General features: G+C 36.3%; 1 protein-coding gene across 1 annotated transcript; it reads right to left on the bottom strand.

Moving 5' to 3' along the window:
• Positions 1-2,838: 2,838 nt before the first annotated feature.
• LOC129249020 (uncharacterized) lies at positions 2,839-14,489 on the bottom strand. The gene is made up of 3 exons (XM_054888632.1): positions 14,309-14,489; positions 8,671-8,841; positions 2,839-3,285 (listed from the first exon to the last, which is right to left on the bottom strand). The coding sequence occupies exons 1-3, from the start codon at positions 14,358-14,360 to the stop codon at positions 3,080-3,082; spliced, it is 429 nt and encodes a 142-aa protein (XP_054744607.1). The 5' UTR covers positions 14,361-14,489; the 3' UTR covers positions 2,839-3,079.
• Between the last annotated feature and the right edge of the window lie 3,856 nt (positions 14,490-18,345).

Here is an 18,345-nt window from a genome sequence, read left to right as displayed (position 1 = left end):
GAAGCTTCAGACCTGCTAAAACACTGCAAACACTGAGCCACCTCCGAGGCACGTCAGGAGGCATTTCCTCAATTACGTGGACGAGATCCAAGACAAAACAGACAGACAGCTACTGGATCGGACAGTGTACAGACAGACCATAAACGACATTCATCGAGAGACCTTTACCAACTTTCCACAGCTCCCGACCCCCCAATTTGCCGTTATCGGAGTCCAACCCCCACCAATCGCAGACGAAGAACTCCAACTTCCCCGAGAGTCCCGCGTAACCTTGGCACAACTACGTCCTGGATACTGGAGCAGGTTAAGCTCCTACTTATCTAGAATCGACCCCGACATAATAAACATATGTCCGGCATGTGAAGGCGCCCCGCACGACACTAACCAAACACTGCACTACACTACACTGACAGGGCAAAGTTACTGCTACAACAACAACAACATGCTGTTCTTCAAAGGTACAACTTATTTGGTCCGTTATTGAGGATCTCCGGAATTAGTGTTGCTTCTGCTGAAATGTTTTGGGGATTTCCGTTAAGCGGCTAGCAGATATGAAGCGAACTAAAGCAGTAGTGATACGTTTGCTGAATGTAAGCTCGTCACCACGTGTGTCTGCTAGAATAGGAATGGCGGCGAAAGTGGTAAATTTGGCGAAGCCGGACCAATCGCGTTTTTTGAAGTTAATGTAGGTACGGTGATTCAGGGAAATAAATTCGACAGGTTTATCGATCGAGATGATAATCGGTAGGCGTTAGGCCTACCTAGGGATAGCAAAGGTTTTGTTAATAATTCACCCAGTGCAACAATTGATTACCCTGCTGTATGTCGAATTGTCTATCGGCTCAACTAAGAGTTGTATTCTGTGGTCGCTTGTACTGAGAAGGGGAGTTATGCTATTCTGATGAGTTCCGGGGAACCCCGAGGGTTCAATTTCGGGTGCTTTAGGAGGACACCCGCGCTTAGTACCTTTCATTGCACATACGGGGGAAGAGTCTTCTCTTGACTCTTGTGTCACAAAAGCCTTCTGTTTGTAAGCAGCCTTCTGTTGTAAGTTAATCACTGAATACCTGGAGGTAAGTTCAGAAGATGTTGAATTATGAAAAATGCTTAAGCTGATGGATGCATTGATTGCACATACATTTACCTACAAGAACCAATGAAAAATAAACGCATTAGTTCAACTCCGAGGGTTTTCACAGCCTGAATGCAATGAAATGTCGTGCGACCGGAAGTGAAGGTAACATTGCACCGAAAGAGACATAGCTCACAGGTTCCGTAGTGCGGCGAAAATCAAAGAGGGCGTTTTCGTAGGTCTTAAAAGGCTAATTGAAGATTCATATTTTCCATCTATTCTTTTAACGATGTTGAAAAACAGGTAGAAAATGATTTTATTGAGAAAAATTAAAATTTTAAGCTCTCAAGCTCTTAAAAGGCCACCTGATAGTAAAAAGTGAAAAAATTGAGATTGCCGGGAAAATACATATGTACATATTTTTAAAGTGTTCTTAATAAACGTGCACACTATTCGAAATATCCAAATTTCTTTTTTCTAAGACCGGTTTTATCGTTTGATAATCAACTAAGCAATAGGCTTTTAAGTACACAAAGGTGCGAAACACTGATTTTTTAATCGTTGGTTGGTTGGTTGGTTAAAGTGGTGATTCTTCCAGAATCCAACTAGCGCTTCCGCGCCATTTTGTTGCCACATCTTCGTTACCAACTTGTTTAACGGTTATTTACAGCATAACTATATCCAGTCTGTGCGGTTAAGGAACCTTATTAGGTTGTTAACGTCTAAGCCAGATAGTTGTTCGAGATTCTCGAACAGCGGTTGGCCCAGGGTTAACATTCTGTCCTTCCATAGGGCAGGGCATTCACAGAGGAAATGGAAGATTGTTTCTTTTTTCTCCAGTTGTTTACAACTATGACAGTATGTATTGTGAGGGATACCCATTTTGGCTGCTTGTTCTCCGATAGACCAAAAGCCAGTTATGACTGCCGTTAGTCTCCAGGCGTCCCATCGTTTCATTTTTATTAATGCCGACGATTGCTTGAGGTTGTAGGTGGACCATAACGTTCTGCTAATTTTGCATTTCGTCTGGACTTTCCACCTACAGTCCGCGATTCGAAGTTATTTTTGGGAAATTGTACTCTTGACTGCACCTAATGGTGTGAGTACCGATTCTGCAAGAGCGTTATTCATGGCAGATCCCCCTCTTGCCAGTTCATCTGCTTTTTCGTTACCTTCAATGTTCCGATGTCCCGGTACCCAGATTAAGGTAACTTTATGGTTTTCTCTCAAGGTGGTAAGGCTAGTCCTGCTTTGTTCCACCACTTTAGAGGTTGTTGTAGCCGAGCGCAGTGCCTGGATTGCAGCTTGGCTATCCGAAAGAATCGCGGTATTACCCTTAAAAGAGAAATCTGCGATTAGTAGCCTACAGGCTTCCCCAATTGCCAGTACTTCCGCCTGGAAGACACTGCTGGTATTAATCGTAAGTCAATATTTAATTTTCTTTATACTCGACAAGATCTACACGAAAAATAAAATCACTTCTGAGATATTTCTGCTTCATTCGGTTTTGTAGCACTGCGTAATCGATAAAAATTGCTATATGTTATGTGGTAAGATTTTAAATTTACTAAAACACCTTTGAAAAAGCCCCTGATTTGGTAGTCGTATTTTTGTATTTCCACTCAAACGGCTAACTAAACCACTTTCAAAGAGTCTGCATGCGAAAACTATTTATTTGGCTCGTTTTCGACCTTTTGAATTGCAATACCAGAGCCTATAAAATTACTAATGAAATGTTCTCATTTACTGGATCGCATTTTTTGTTATGTACATATATTTGAAAACGACAACCTTTTATTACATTGTATCAGGTAATTTAACATGTTGCTTACTTTTACTAGTTTGATAATTGCAATAAGAGTATGTATTCCTCAATTTTGATATGAATTTTGAAACTGAAACTATTTTTGAAATTAAATTTTACACTTTAAATATTACATAATTATGTATATACACGTATATTTATATATAATATGTTTACGAATAAGTGTAAGAAACAAACAATATTTATAACACAAACTGCATTACGACCATTCCAAAAAGCGCCGCCAAGCCGGTATACATTAAACGTCCAGCAGAGGAAGCATTACACAAATCACCTTTGCAGATATGGCAGTTTTGAACTTCACGGCTGTGGGATACGGTGCAAACATCGGGCTTCTGTCCCACTACTTCGAAATGACAGTCACGGGAAACTATAATACCAGCCTTGTCTGCAAAAAAAAAAGATAAATATTACTTATATACATATGTATGCATTTGATTAAATATGATTCACAATGTCTATTAGAAGATTAATCATATTTTGTTAAACAAATGTTTCTTATTTACTTAAAAAAGTCTCCTTCCGAATCAAATTAGAGATTTGCACGATGTAAAAGCATACTTATCTCAATTTACATAGTTAAAAAACGGGATTTAGGGTATGAAATTAGGTGTCAGGCCTACTGTAAATTGTAACTAAATTGTATCATAGAATATGGAAGGGAAATTACTTTTTTGTGAAGAAGAGTAAACGAAAGCAATAGAAACTGCCACGAGAAATTATACGCACACATACACTTTCTTGCCACGGCGTCATCTACATACAAGTCATCATCATACATCATGTAGGATGTCAAAGCTTTGCAAAGCTGGACCCTCCCAGTCATTTATACGCGTTTTTGATAATGCCGGACAAATGCATAGAAAGTGTTATAAATTTTCCTCAACATCCTCTCTGCATTTCCTGCATTTGTCCGTGCTAGCAATCCCTATTTCTGTGAGCAAGATGAAAGCCGCTACCAAAAAAAAAAATTGAATAACTTTTTTTCTTTTTAACTGTTCCATTTTTGTTTTAATTTGTAGATTGATCTTTAAAATTTATTAAAATGGATAACTGGGACACGCAAACAAGAATTTGGATAGTCCGCCGCTATCACGCACTGGAGTCCGTAGTTTTGGTACAGAGAGAGTACAGGCGGATGTTTGGCGGCGATCCCCCGAGCAGATGGACCATAATGAGACTGGTGAATAATTTTGCTGAGCAAGGAACAGTCGCAAGAAGGCCTTATCATCGAAACCCACCAGTTCGGACGGAGGAAACGATCGCTGCTGTAGCTGCAGCTATACAAAGCAATCCAAGGGTTTCAACAAGAAGCTTATCTGCTCAACTTGGTGTCAGCCGACAGTCTTTGCAAACAATAATGCACAAAGATTTAGACTTATTTCCCTACAAAATTCAAATGGTTTACAAACTGAATGCAGCAGACTTGCCGATTCGCTTAGAATTTTGCCAGAAGATCCTGCAAATGGTGGAAGAAGACCAAAACATGTTAAACTGCCTTTTCATGTCTGATGAGGCCCATTTCGATTTAAACGGCAATGTGAATAAACAAAATTGTCGAATATGGAGTACTTCTAACCCACAGATACTCCACGAGACGGAATTGCATCCTCTTCGCGTGACAGTGTGGTGTGCGGTTTCTTCACGCTGTATTGTCGGGCCTTATTTTTTTGAAGAAAATGGTCACACCGTTACGGTTACTGGAGACCGTTATTTGAAAATGCTGAAAGAATTTTTCTATCCAGAACTACGCCGAAAGAGAATTCCTTTCAACTCTGTGTGGTTTCAACAAGATGGGGCAACGTCTCACATAGCCCAGACTGTTGTGACAGAGTTGCGACGAAAATTTCCCAATAAACGGATTTCAAGAAACTCCGAATTTCGTTGGCCCCCCAGGTCGCCTGACCTTACTGCACCTGACTTTTTCTTGTGGGGTTTATGTAAACAAGAAGTTTATAAAACAAAGCCAACAAATTTGGATGAACTAAAACAACCCATTCGGGCAATAATTGCGGCTATTCCTGTCGCAACTTTCAAAGCAGCAATGAACAACTTTTTACTAAGATGCCGCACTTGTGTCAACGAGCATGGGGAGCATTTAAATTCAATTATTTTTAAAACTAGTTAAGCTACATTTAATAAAATTTAATGACCTTCAACTTGAAAAAAAAAATAAATGAATTCTATACACTAAAAAAAAAAGTTATTTGAGTTTCTTAATGTAGCAAAATTCATTAGCCACCCTGTATTATGACCTATCGCATTTCTGTAATAGCTCTGCAGTCCTTTCGTGACAGCTTAAGCACGCATTGAGCAAATTTTTTGCACTTTGATCTACACATGACTTTTGCTGTTTTGCCTGTGGTCAGATTGGTCCACCTAGCTTCCACTCGCTTTTTCATGTAGTCGACCATTTCGTTGTATATTGTATTTTGCGGTTTTTGCATGTCGTTCTCTTCTTCAAATGGTAATCTAACAGCACTTTTTGCTATCTCATCTATTATTTTATTTTCCATAATGCCTTTGTGACCAGGTATCCAATAGATTTGCAGCCTTCTGTTTGCGGCCTTCTGCTCTGTTGAACATTTTTGAACTTGATACGATATGAGCTTATTGCTTTTATTGCTGCTTGACTGTCCACGTATATATTAATTATTGAGCTATTTCTTGTTTTTCTAGCCTACACGACTTTCCCCAAATCAAAAATTTCCGCTTGGAAATACTGCTCTGGTCTGGTAGCTTGATAGGCTGCCTAATCCCTAGTTTTGAGCAGTAAATGCCCGCTCCCACTCCATTAAGAAAATAATAAAAGTAATATATTTTATAATATTTATTTAATATTAGTATTTAACTAGTATGCTCACTTGTAAAAAAAAAAATCTTTTAATAATTGTCGAGTGTTTTTACTTTATGAAAATAAAAGTAGTCTATGTGAAACACAGTGCGCTTATGCTGATTAATAATAAATTTATAGCATTATAGCAGTCTTTTTTTTTAATTAATGCATTCAAATTTTATTGAGCATTCGGTTTTCAAATTCTATAATAAGTAGTGACATTTTTATTTGGTGGCCGTCGTAGTTGATTTGGCTTGTGCCCGACTGCCAGTCCATGAGAAGTAAACAAACAAACAAAGCAACAACAAAGAAGCAGACGCAGACCACTTTGATATTCAAAATACCTAATCGCAACTGTTACCACTTCGAATGAATTCGCTTTAGTTTGATACATCAAATGCATTTTTTTTCTAACATCAGAAGCCCTCAAGGCGAATCTACTAAAGATGGTGCTGGTAAAAATGAGTGCTACCAAACATGCTTACAGTAATCGTTTTTTATTTGCTCACCAGCAAGGCCACTGGCGGTCATAAAAATGTGCATACGCCATATACCATATTCGGTAGCTCGTACATACCCTTCAGGAAAATTTAAAAAATTATAAATATTAGCTCAAGTAGCTCATAATTTCTATGCTATAAAACGGTATTAAATTCCTTGCGGGTCTGCCTACAAATGCGCCAGTATAAACACATGTGTATGTACATATGCACATATTTCGACATACATATGTGGGCGACTATGTAAATTTGAAAGAAAACAAATGAGTTCGAGATTACATCATCTGCTTGGCGAGAGTACAAATTCGAGATCAAATACGTCACAATAATAAGTGTGGAATATTGTGTGTGTTGAGTGGAAAATTTGATGAGTGAGAAAATTTACTTTTCAATATTGGACTCCAAACATTTAATAAAAATGTATAAAATATGTATAAAAATGTATAAAATAATACGATAACTAAATAACCGTTCGATAAAGCTAAACTTTTGCTCGTATACATGAACAAGGCCTATATATTCGGAAAGCAAAAAACAAGATACCCATATCTAGCCGATTCGATAGATCAATACGTTTACGTTTTTTAGATGTTCTTAACCAGTGTTGCCAATTTAGCGACTTTGTCGCTAGAATTGACGACTTTTGCTTGAGTCTTGGCGACAAAAAAAAAAGTTTTGACGACAAAAATGATTTAGCGACTTATCTGGCGACTTTTGGAGAGCAAATCAAACCCGTTTTAGGCAAAAGATACTTTTCTGCCAACTTGATTACCCGTGAATGCCTTTTACCTTCCATACTCTAGAGTAACAATTTACTGACTATAGGTAAAATAACGCACTACCTATTGGTGTGTTATCGTTGATAAATTATCGATCTATAATTGAAATTTAAAATTTGTTTTTACCTTAAATTTTTTTTATGAAATTAACAACAATCATACGTTGTATTAAGAAATAATAAAATATATCTAATTCAATTACACCTTGTTTCACACAATTGTAATGAGTAACCAAATTATTTTTACCACTGATCACATAAGAGCAATGCGGTCGGGGAATCCCCGGATTTTACTATGTTCTGTACGTGAAACAATTGAATTGATATAGGCTCAGTTGATTGTTTACTATCTTCTAGCTTACTTACTTTTTAATTAATTTTAAGTAAATATAAAATATTTAAATCTATCTCTCAGAATGAAATTTAGGATCCGCCCCTGATGGAGTTAGCGACTTTCTAGCGACTTTTGATATTGGCCCTAGCGACTCAGAGTTATTGGCGTTGTTAACACTGTTCTTAACGACGTTTTTTAATTAAAAAAATCTTCCGAGTCAATAATGTAAATGCTACCCTGTTGTTGTTATTGATGTATCAGTTCATCAAGTTCTGCCAATACGGTTTAGTCTCCGGTCGTCATCATCTATCGTATCTAACTGCAGGTCCAGGAAACATGCTGTTTCGACGGGTTGGGTCCGGAGGGAGAGGGGGTCAAGAGTTTAGGAAGGTGATAAGATGTGAATGTCGTTCACTGTTTATATTTCAGAAAGCAATTTTACAATGGAAAATTAACATTTTTGACCTAGAAGAATTTTTTTATTAAAACACAAAATTAGTAAGAGTGCAATTAATTAAGAACAATTTTGCGTCAAAAAAGTGTAAATGAACTGATCTAGAAAAACTAATAGACTAGAGTATTTTTGGAATCCTGCTTTCTTAATATAGGTACAAATGTAGATCCTGCTGATGTGTGCAACCATGGATCGCACGGTGGAACTACTGAAGAGAAGTATGGTAAAACATGTACAACCGAATTTGATACTGAATAAATTAAATTTATTTGAGTTGTTGGGTGGTCTGAAATGGTCGAAACTTACGAAGAAAGTCAGCATGTCACGAGAGGGACAGCGTGCGAAAAAATAAATTTTTTAACCCAGTTTATGTTCCTCTCTTTGTACTCATCTTATGCGCAATAACATAAAGAACGTATAAATACAATAACCTTCAAGCTTCCGGCAGGTCCGATACCTAAACATACATATATAGCTTTATAAAAAATTTAATTGCTCCACTGTGATTTGGATTTAATTTCTTTTCATTTAAAAAGCGGTATTTTCTCTTATTATTAATTTATTTTTTAGAGCATTGGAAGAAGTTTATACTCGTGTAAAACCCTTGTGAAGAAATCATGGTTGCGTGCCCGTTCTACGGAATATATTTACCAAGAAGAGGCCTACAACGAGTTCGAAATACGAATATTGGAAGAAATCTTAGGGGTACAAATAATAGTTTGCTGTTGTTGTTGTAGCAGCATCAACATTCCCCGTGCATATACGGGGAATGCTGCCTTGGCCGGATATAAATCCGGGTCGTTCCGGTTAACTTTGATGTGTGAAAAAAATAAACATACGTATTGATAGGCAAACAAACTGGTGAACTTACCGCTTGTTATTACTTTGTTACATTTGGTTACAGGAATTAACTGGTCCATTGTATTTGGTTTCGATACCATATCGCAATCCACTATATGTATATTCGAAGTAGCATCAATGACGTCCTTTGCACAATTCGCATCTGTTAGTGATTTGCATTGATAGCATTTGATAGCATGTCCTAGCAATAATAAACAAAATCAGTTTATTAAAAAGTAATTGCTTTTAAACCTACTTAATACTATCTGAATAATAATAAACCAAACCATTCCCCTCCAAGAAGAGTCCGCCCGATGAATCGACATCGGCATCGGCATCGACCTATTCTTTGTATTTTTTCGCACATTATTCTTCGAATATTAAACCTTTTTCGATAGTCAGAAATTTAGGTCATTTGCCCTTTACTATCTAAGAAGACTTTCTCGGTAACTCTGAATAATGGCTCATATCTTCGTGTTTGCTTAATAACTGAATTTTTTGTTTATATTACAATAATACTTAACTTCATTATTTTAAAGTTTTCGGTTACTGTTTATTAAATTATTGTACTTAAAAACATATAAATTGTCGCACAGTCAGCAGAAGCTGCATATTTAAATTATTTCGAATAGACTATACATATCTTATAACTCATATCGCTTCTTTAAAGGTTATGCGGATCTCACGGGGTAGCTGGAGCTCTTCGTCAGCTATGGGTGGTGGTTGGATTCCGATAACGGCATTCGAGTGTCGGGAGTTTAAGAAGGTGGTAAGTGTCTCCCAATGAATGTCGTTTATAGTCTGTTTAATCACTGTCCGGTCCAGTAATTGTCAATTTGTTTTGTCCTTGATCTCGTCGGCGTAATTGAGAAGGTGTTTCCTGACGTGCCTGGGAGGCGGCTCAGGTTCAGGCAGGTGTCTGCATGTGCTACCCATGCTTCCTATCAGAAATTGCTTGCTGAGCAGTTTGTTGTACTCCTTCACAGGGGGCACCTGTGCCTCGTTGTATAGGTGTTGTAGTGGGCACGTCAAGATGCATCCAGTACCTGTCGGAATGACAGTGTTTTGGGAAGTCTGAAGCTGAAGTCCAAGCGACCAAACATGCGCAGTGTAATTTTTAACCGCCCGTCCAATTGCTTTAAATGCCGCCAACAACATTTCTTTTAGCGATTTGAGGACCTTGTTGCGGTTTTGGGCTTTAGTAGCAACGCGGTCTATACTCTCGCTTCTAACTGATGTCTGTAAAACATGTAAGATATTAAAGCACACTAAGCCTTAGAAAATGATAGACGTACAGCGTGGCATGGGGATGCTTCATTTATTTACAAAATATTGTCACATGCAAATTTCTATTACATATATTTTTTCTGCGAAATCGGATCCTATAACTGAGGCTCATGTACTCGATGCCTCAAAACGTCGTATTAAAAGCCTAAGTATATAAGTAGGTATCGAAAGCAAAAATAGATTTAAATTCTCTCGAAGTTAGAAGATATACATACACACATAAGATATACACCCGATCATGTTGGCTTATGACTTGATCATGGCTTCATTGGTTGAACGAGAATTACTTGAGCATATTAATGTTACTAACAGATTATGGACTTCTTTTCTCTCTTCTTCTGTTGTTTTACATTATTTTTGCTAAAGCCAAAAACATTAGCTATATAAAGCTCCGATACACCGAGCTCTTAATGCATTTAATAAAATCTCAAAAAGGTTAAATACTGAATTTTCTACCACTACTTATAGGGGTAATTAGAAGTTTAATTGAATCTGTGTATTCTTGATGGCCTATGTTTCATCTAGGAACTGTGGGAATATATATATATATATATACATATATTCTTAGTGTTGTCTTTCTTTTTCCCCCTATTAACTTTAAATTGGTCTGTAAGATTTTCTAATAACCATAAACTCAATGAAAACTTAATTGAATTGAATTTATTGGGTATCGTCAACGAATTTCGTGTCCCTAGGCCTGCCTTTTTTCTGTAAATGCTGTAGAAGCTACGTCTTCCATCTTTAGCCTAGTTGTGCCGCTGGATCCGGTAGCTACTACACCATCCAAACATTAAGTTTATTCAATAAAACTATATATGTGACCTGGTCTATGAAAAGGTACCTTACGTGTCAAAAAATCATTTTTCACTTTTTTGTTGATTCGAATAGTGTGTGAAAGGCTCTTTAGAATGGTGAAAACCAGAAAGTCATAATTTGTTTAAAAGTTTGTTAAAAGTAAAAAAAAGAAAAGTACAAATACGAAAAAGACTGATTTTTTTGTCATGATACAAATTAGAATAACGAAGACAATAATCGTTTTCAATTCTTCGAAAAATATTTGTCACCGAGTCTTATAAGTTTTTTTTGGCATGGATGTCGGTACAAAAGCTAACTTATTTTTTAAAACGATTTCTGCGCTTTGCATTAACTTTTTCTTATTTATTTATATATAAAAAAATGTTTTTCACTGCTTCTGTGATTTTTTTGATACTGTGATCTATGCTGAAGAAAATAAGCCAAACCGGATTGAAAAATATTAATATTTAAAAAAGTTACAAGGGTTTTTAGAAGTTTAAACTTTAACTGCTGTTTTCTCGAAAACTTGTTTTCGCACGTAAGGTACCTTTTCGTAGACAAGGTCACATATATTTATATCTGGGTATATGCAGATATGCTAATACATATGTATTTTATTACTATATAGGTGTTATATGCCACGTGTTATGGTCCAACTTTTACAAATGTACATACACACAGGAATAGTAAATTGAAAACTTTAGCTAGTTTTCTCGATATTTTTGTTTTGTTTTGTTAATTACGCCACCCTACAAACCCGATGTAATGAAATAGAAATTTCTTAAGTAAAGCTTAGCTATCATAGGAATGTGTGTATTTTGTAAATAGCAACGTCAAACGAAGTCGTATTGCGGTATGAATGTGTTGTATTGATATTATAGTCTAGTAAAACCAGTTTTTGTAATTAGAGGGCACAGAGTGGAAAAGGCATACAGTTCGGAACTTAAGTCTTCGTACACTCCCAAAGTAACAAGAAACTACTGAAATAGAATTATTATAAGGTGTTACTATGTAGGAATGATTTAATTACATTTTTGTTGACATACAAAAACAAAGATTTCTATTTCTCTTAAAAAATAACATAATAAATATACAAAACATATTTCCCTTTTCACAATATCCCGAACGCGCTAAATAGGGTTTAAGTCTGATGATTGCAGAGGGGAACTCAAATGCTTGGGTGCAGAATAAAACACCAAATTTCTGACAATCTGCGCTGAGTGTTTGGGACCGTTGCTCTGCCGGGAACTGAAATGCTGCCTAAGACTCAATATGCTAACCGACGAAGGGGACTTACGTTTTAATAGCCAGTCTTTTTATTTTTATTTTTACATTTTTATTGTGAAACACGTGCAATGCAAAAACTCACGGTTATTTATGAGTAAATTAAGAAATTGCATTAACATTTTTGCCTATCTTAATTTTAATATCTTTTGCTTATTACTTTATATTTGTAGGAATAAAAACGGATTCGAAACTAAGGGCAACACCAAATGACAATAGTTTTTTTTAATAGCAATGGTAAGTCCTCAAGTGTATTTCTGCCATAAAAACAAAAAAATTTGAAAATTGTATAGTATCTAGAAGCTATTAAGAAAACAATTGAATTTTTATCTTAAGTCGACTTAAGACGGCAACAAATACAGGCAGCAAGCAACACAGTTTTTCTTATCCCTCTCGATCAGCAGTTTCTTGACACTTTGGAGATGTATGAATACTTTAGTCTCTGCCTGTAATTCAATGATAATTTACGAATGCATGCAGCTAATGTCTATATATATATACCTATTTGCATATTTGTAAAATCGTTTTCTGAACGTGGTATCACGAGGCGTTTCTTTTGACCTAAAGCATTAAACCAATATGAGTGTAAACTCGTTTATTGCAAAAATCACAACAATTTTGTTAAAAAAATGTTAATATATATTTATACGTTTATATTAAGTTGAGAAGTGTTGTCATTGCCATGTTTATTTATGCGAAATTGTCAGTCGAAAAATATTATATGTTTTAAAACGGTCGCGTTCCAAGCTTATGATAAAAAAATGTCTGGAGAAAGTTAGGGTGTATGTAGACACAAACTGGAAAACAAAATCAGCCTAATATTGTGTTCACATGGAATCATAAGCTCCTGTTATGGATAGTCTTGGAGTTTAACGTTGAACACAACTCATAAACACTGAGTTTACCATACAAACAGTTTTCGTTGTACTGTTGAATAATTGGGACAATTCATAATAATTGGGACATAATCATTATAAGTTTTGGAATTCTTGCAATTTATAGATATATATTTATCTTATACAAATATATATAAAATTTAGTCCTCTTTCCGCGTATGTTTGTGATCAGAAAACTGGAAAGAGAGCCGATTAAGTTTAAATTCTCGGTATAAATTTATAGTCAAGGTAATTAGGAGCAAATCACACGATTTTCCAATAGATGTCCCCGGGTCGAAATATCTCAAAAATTTATTATCCGATTTAGCTTAAATTAGAAAAAAATTAGCGGATATATTTCGTTCCGAATTTACTCCATAAGTGGTGATGGGGTCGAGATATCTCTAAAATATCTCTATATCTCTAATTCGAAACATATATTAGAGAAATATTTCATCCCAAAATTGCTTGAGCCGCAATAAAGCGTGGCTGGGTTTACTAGTACGGTAAAAACAAATACAAGGGTTGGAGATACGCAAGACCACATCCTCTTCATTGAAAGCCTGCTTGCGCGATGAACTTGCGTAATTATTATTCAATTCCATATACATACAAAATGGCGCAAAATTAATCTTCCTATCGGAAAATTTATAATTTTGCTAATGACGTCGTACGCCAATCACATTTGACACTTGTAAACTAGACATACATATAGACAAGCAATGGAGCGCGTAAAGGCCAAAATTAAGATTTGCATTACTCAAAATCTTTTTTTATTTAGTACAAAAAAGTTACACATAAACAAATTGATGATTAAATTTGCGCCACCTTGCACATACATCTGTTTGCATGTATGTATTTCTGAGTTGCAGTACATACATACATTTTCATAATTAACAAACCAACCTTTGTATTGGAAGACATTTTGGTAAATAGTAAGAAGTGTAAGTCAAATAAACTCTGAGTGTCTTAAGCACTCCAATGAGAACGCTTGAGAGTTGTTCATAAACACAAAACTTTAAACTCTAGTTTATGGCGCAATTTGAACGCAATATAAGCCCCTGTAGGTGAATCATATGACTATTACTAGCTACGCCATACATCTGTATGTTTGTAAGTCGAATTACTGCAAATAAGCAACGAGATGAGCGAGCCAAGTGAGTGATCTGCATTTCGTTTTTAAAGTAATGAAATAAAAACATTTAATAAAATCACTGTTTATCGCAGCCTAAAAATTTCTCCATTTTATCGCAAAACTTTACTTTTTTACGTTTTATTTTATTTCTTTCTGTTTATTTATTCGTGTTTTCAAATCCCATAAAAAAAACTTCGAGGTCGTTTGGTTTTTATACCAATGGGATTTGCAGCGAGATTCTCGATATTACTACTCTATTTGAATTTATACATACATATGTATGTTTTGCTCACCACTGCGTAATAGACAAGCAGCAAATACAATTAGTGCAATGATTAGTTTCATTTCAAAAACAATTAATCTTTCGTTCACAGATGCTTTTTTTAATAAACAAATATGTGTATTTAGTTTTTAAAATGCAAAATTTAAATTTTCAATGGTGTACACTCCAAGCGAGTTCGTTTTATACTGAATGATATTTTGTTATACCTTGTGAAGCGAGAGACAGTTTGTCGTTACATACCAACATATATATATATATATATATATATATATTTGGATATGCATACACTTGCACATACATACGTATACACATATGCATGCCCATGTATATCATTTATATTTTTTCTTTCGTTGAATGAATATTAATATTTTTTTTAGCTATTTAAGACATGCTGGATCTAATTTTTTGGCAACTCTCGACGCCAATAAGCACGATCAGGTTGTGGGATCCACATATGCACTTTAGGGTGTTCCATTTTATAAGGCAGAAAGTAAATCATACAATTTTTGCAGACTTAGCTTACGTCCCAAGTTTCAGTGATGTAAAACATATTGATGTCAAATTTTAAAAATATTGGATATTCGGAACGGACTGAACGTCTTTTAATTATCTATTGCATGCAAAATGCTTCCGAAAATCTGACATTTTGTGGCCAATCATGATCGAAACCGAAAATCGGCCGTTCACTAGTTTTAACGAACGGCGCAAGTCGGGGCGAAACGGTTGTAAACGGAAAGATTTGTTGATTTTAGATTAATTAAACTTCGACGAGAAATTAATTGATTATAAGACAAAACCAAGAGAGTGTTCAAGATTCCTGAAATGAAGGCGGCTGCTTGGGGTAAAATCGAAACCCATACTACAGAGTGGGCCTTGTAGCGTTTGCTTTTTGAACCACCTATTTTTTTGATAATGGTAACACAAGTGCCATGTCAAATGTGTTCATAATTTACTTAAAGGTTTGACATTTACGAAATGGGACGCTATACGCTTCAAAAAAACTGGGAAATATTGAAAACCTATTTCCAAAGTGTTGAGTCTTCTTCTTCTTTTCTGATGAAGCTCATTTTCACATCGGTGGCTACATCAATAAGCAAAATTGTCGGATTTGGGGCTCAGAAAATGCACACGTTACCGTAGAGAAGCAAATGCATCCACAACGAGTCACTGTTTGGTGCGGTTTTTGGTCTGGCGGCATCATCGGGCCATTTTTTTCGCAAAAGAGCGAGGAGCCGCGGTTACAGTAAATGGCGAGTGTTACCGTGACATGCTCAACGAGTTGTTTCCAAAAATTGAAGAGGATGACATGGACGACATTTGGTTTCAACAGGACGGTGCAACTTGTCACACTGCCAAAGTTGCACTCGAACTTTTGGCTACCGTTTTTGAAAACCGAATAATCAGCCGAAATTCCGATATCAATTGGCCGCCTCGGAGCTGTGATTTAAGCCCGTTGGACTATTTTTTGTGGGGAGCCGTTAAGGACAAATGCTATGCGAACCACCCAGAGACGAAATCGAGGTTGCCATTCATGAAATTGGAGCCCAAACAATCGAAAATGTGCTTAAAAATTAGGTTGATCGAATGGCCTACTGTAAATCCAGTCGTGGCAGTCATTTGAACGATATTATTTTTTATTCATAAATGACAATGTTCAATCTTCAAAATAAAAAAAAGTTTGAAAAAATATTGATTAGTTTTTTCTTTTTTTTATAGCCGATTAAAAAAGCAAATTTTACATGGCCCACCCTATACTTTAGAAAAATAATGCCCGAGATTCTGGGTGGGCCTTTGTGACACATTTGGGAAATAACTGCGATGTAAAGAATGGTCTCTAATAGATGCAAAGAACAAAAAAAATTTGATATTGGCGCATAGTGGCGTTTTGTACCACACAAATTCTGCAGCAAATAATAGTTTCTGCTTGGGTGCTACCACAGGTTTCCCCCTTGCAGACACCTGTCCGAACCTGAGCCGCCTCCCAGGCACGTCAGGAGACACCTTCTCAATTACGCCGACGAGATCAAAAACAAAACAAATCGACAATTACTGGACCGGACAGTGATTAAACAGACTATAAACGACATTCATTGGGAGACACTTACCACCATCTTAAGCTCCCAACTCTCGAATGCCGTTATCGGAATCCAACCACCACCCATAGCAGACGAAGAGCTCCAGCTACCCCGTGAGATCCGCGTAACCTCGGACAATTAGTTCTGGATACTGCAGCAGATTAAACTCCTACTTATCCAGAATTGACCCCGACATAGCAAATATATGTCCACTGTCCACCTTTTCACATGCCCCTCAAAACCCACTCATCTAACACCCCTCTCCCTTTGGAGCCGGCCTATCGAAACCGCATATTTTCTTGGCCTTTTTTAGATGAGTTAGACGAAGATGACCGATGACATACACTACACTGACAGGGCTTGTATTACTGCTACAACAAGAACAACATTATGTAGTGCTATATCTCTCTTGGCAAGAATTACAGAGTCTGACACGGCTAGAATACAACTTAAATAAACCTAGAGTAGAAGAACTGTCTAATTTAGATGATGTAGAAATTGATTTCCTCAGGAAAAATGCCTATACGTAATTGTGTGGCTATTTTTATTTGAAAATATTTAAGGCGCAGGCTTGTATCGAATCCTTATCATTATTTTTGAGAGATGAAAACGCATTACATCTGGATTTTATTTCACTAAACCGAGGCAGGTTAACAGGTGCAATTTTAATTAAGTTAGCCCAGAGATTACGCAAAGGAGTTAGAGATAATTTTTAAAGCAGAGTTTTATTCAACCCGCCATAAGAAAGGCGTAGGTTAGGTTTTATGCGATAAAATGGAAAATGATAGGTCCTTTTTATGCTGTAATAACTGAGACAAAGATTTTTTTTTAGCTTTATAAGGATACAAATTGTTATATCTTTTGAAAATTTTATAATGGAAAGCTTAGCTCTTCAAACTTTAAAGCAGAGATTGTGTGACATTCGCATAAAAAAAAACTTTTTAAATGGTGGCAAAATAGTATAAATCGTTGTCATAACTAAAAAATATGATTCTTCGATTTTAAATTTATAATTACATATTATATGAATAAAAATCATTTGGTTCACCTTAGACCAGCTTAAGCGCTAGGTGGTGCCAGAGTTGAATTATTACTAAAAACCGTTTTTATGGTCTTTCGATTTGGTTCATATTCGAAATATGTATTGATAACAAGAAGATAAATACTTTTGCAATATACAGGGTGGGCCATGTAAAATTAGCTTTTTGAATCGGCTATAAAAAAAACTAATCAATATTTTTTCAACCTTTTCTTTTTATTTTGAAGATTGAACATTGTCATTTAAGAATGAAAAATAATATCGTTCAAATGGCTGCCACAACTGGCTTTACAGTAGGCCATTCGATCAACCCAATTTTTAAGCACATTTTCGATTGTTTGGGCTCCTATTTCATGAATGGCAACTTCGATTTCGTGTTTTAAAGCATCAATCGTCTCTGGATGGTTCGCATAGCATTTCTCCTTAACCGCTCCCCACAAAAAATAGTCCAACGGGCTTAAATCACAGTTCCGAGGCGGCCAATTGGTATCGGAATTTCGGCTGATTATTCGGTTTTCAAAAACGGTGGCCAAAAGTTCGAGTGTAACTTTGGCAGTGTGACAAGTTGCACCGTCCTGTTGAAACCAAATGTCGTCCATGTCATCCTCTTCAATTTTTGGAAACAAAAACTCGTTGAGCATGTCACGGTAACGCTCGCCATTTACTGTAACCGCGGCTCCTCGCTCTTTTGCGAAAAAAATGGCCCGATGATGCCGCCAGACCAAAAACCGCACCAAACAGTGACTCGTTGTGGATGCATTTGCTTCTCTACGGTAACGTGTGCATTTTCTGAGCCCCAAATCCGACAATTTTGCTTATTGATTTAGCCGCCGATGTGAAAATGAGCTTCATCAGAAAAGAAGAAGAAGACTCACCACTTTGGAAATAGGTTTTCAATATTTTCCTATTTTGTTCAAGCGTATAGCGTCCCAT

This window comes from Anastrepha obliqua, chromosome 5 (assembly GCF_027943255.1).
Source record: "Anastrepha obliqua isolate idAnaObli1 chromosome 5, idAnaObli1_1.0, whole genome shotgun sequence".
In the NCBI taxonomy this organism is placed as follows: domain Eukaryota; kingdom Metazoa; phylum Arthropoda; class Insecta; order Diptera; family Tephritidae; genus Anastrepha; species Anastrepha obliqua.
This window is presented reverse-complemented; position numbering and strand designations above follow the sequence as displayed.

Excerpts from the sequence above, each read along its gene's own strand:
- LOC129249020 (XM_054888632.1), bottom strand. The coding sequence starts at position 14,360 with ATGAAACTAATCATTGCACTAATTGTATTTGCTGCTTGTCTATTACGC. Across the intron at positions 8,842-14,308 it reads TGCTTGTCTATTACGCAGTG|GACATGCTATCAAATGCTAT; the intron begins GTGAGCAAAACA and ends TATTATTGCTAG. Across the intron at positions 3,286-8,670 it reads TAACAAAGTAATAACAAGCG|ACAAGGCTGGTATTATAGTT; the intron begins GTAAGTTCACCA and ends TTTTTTTTGCAG.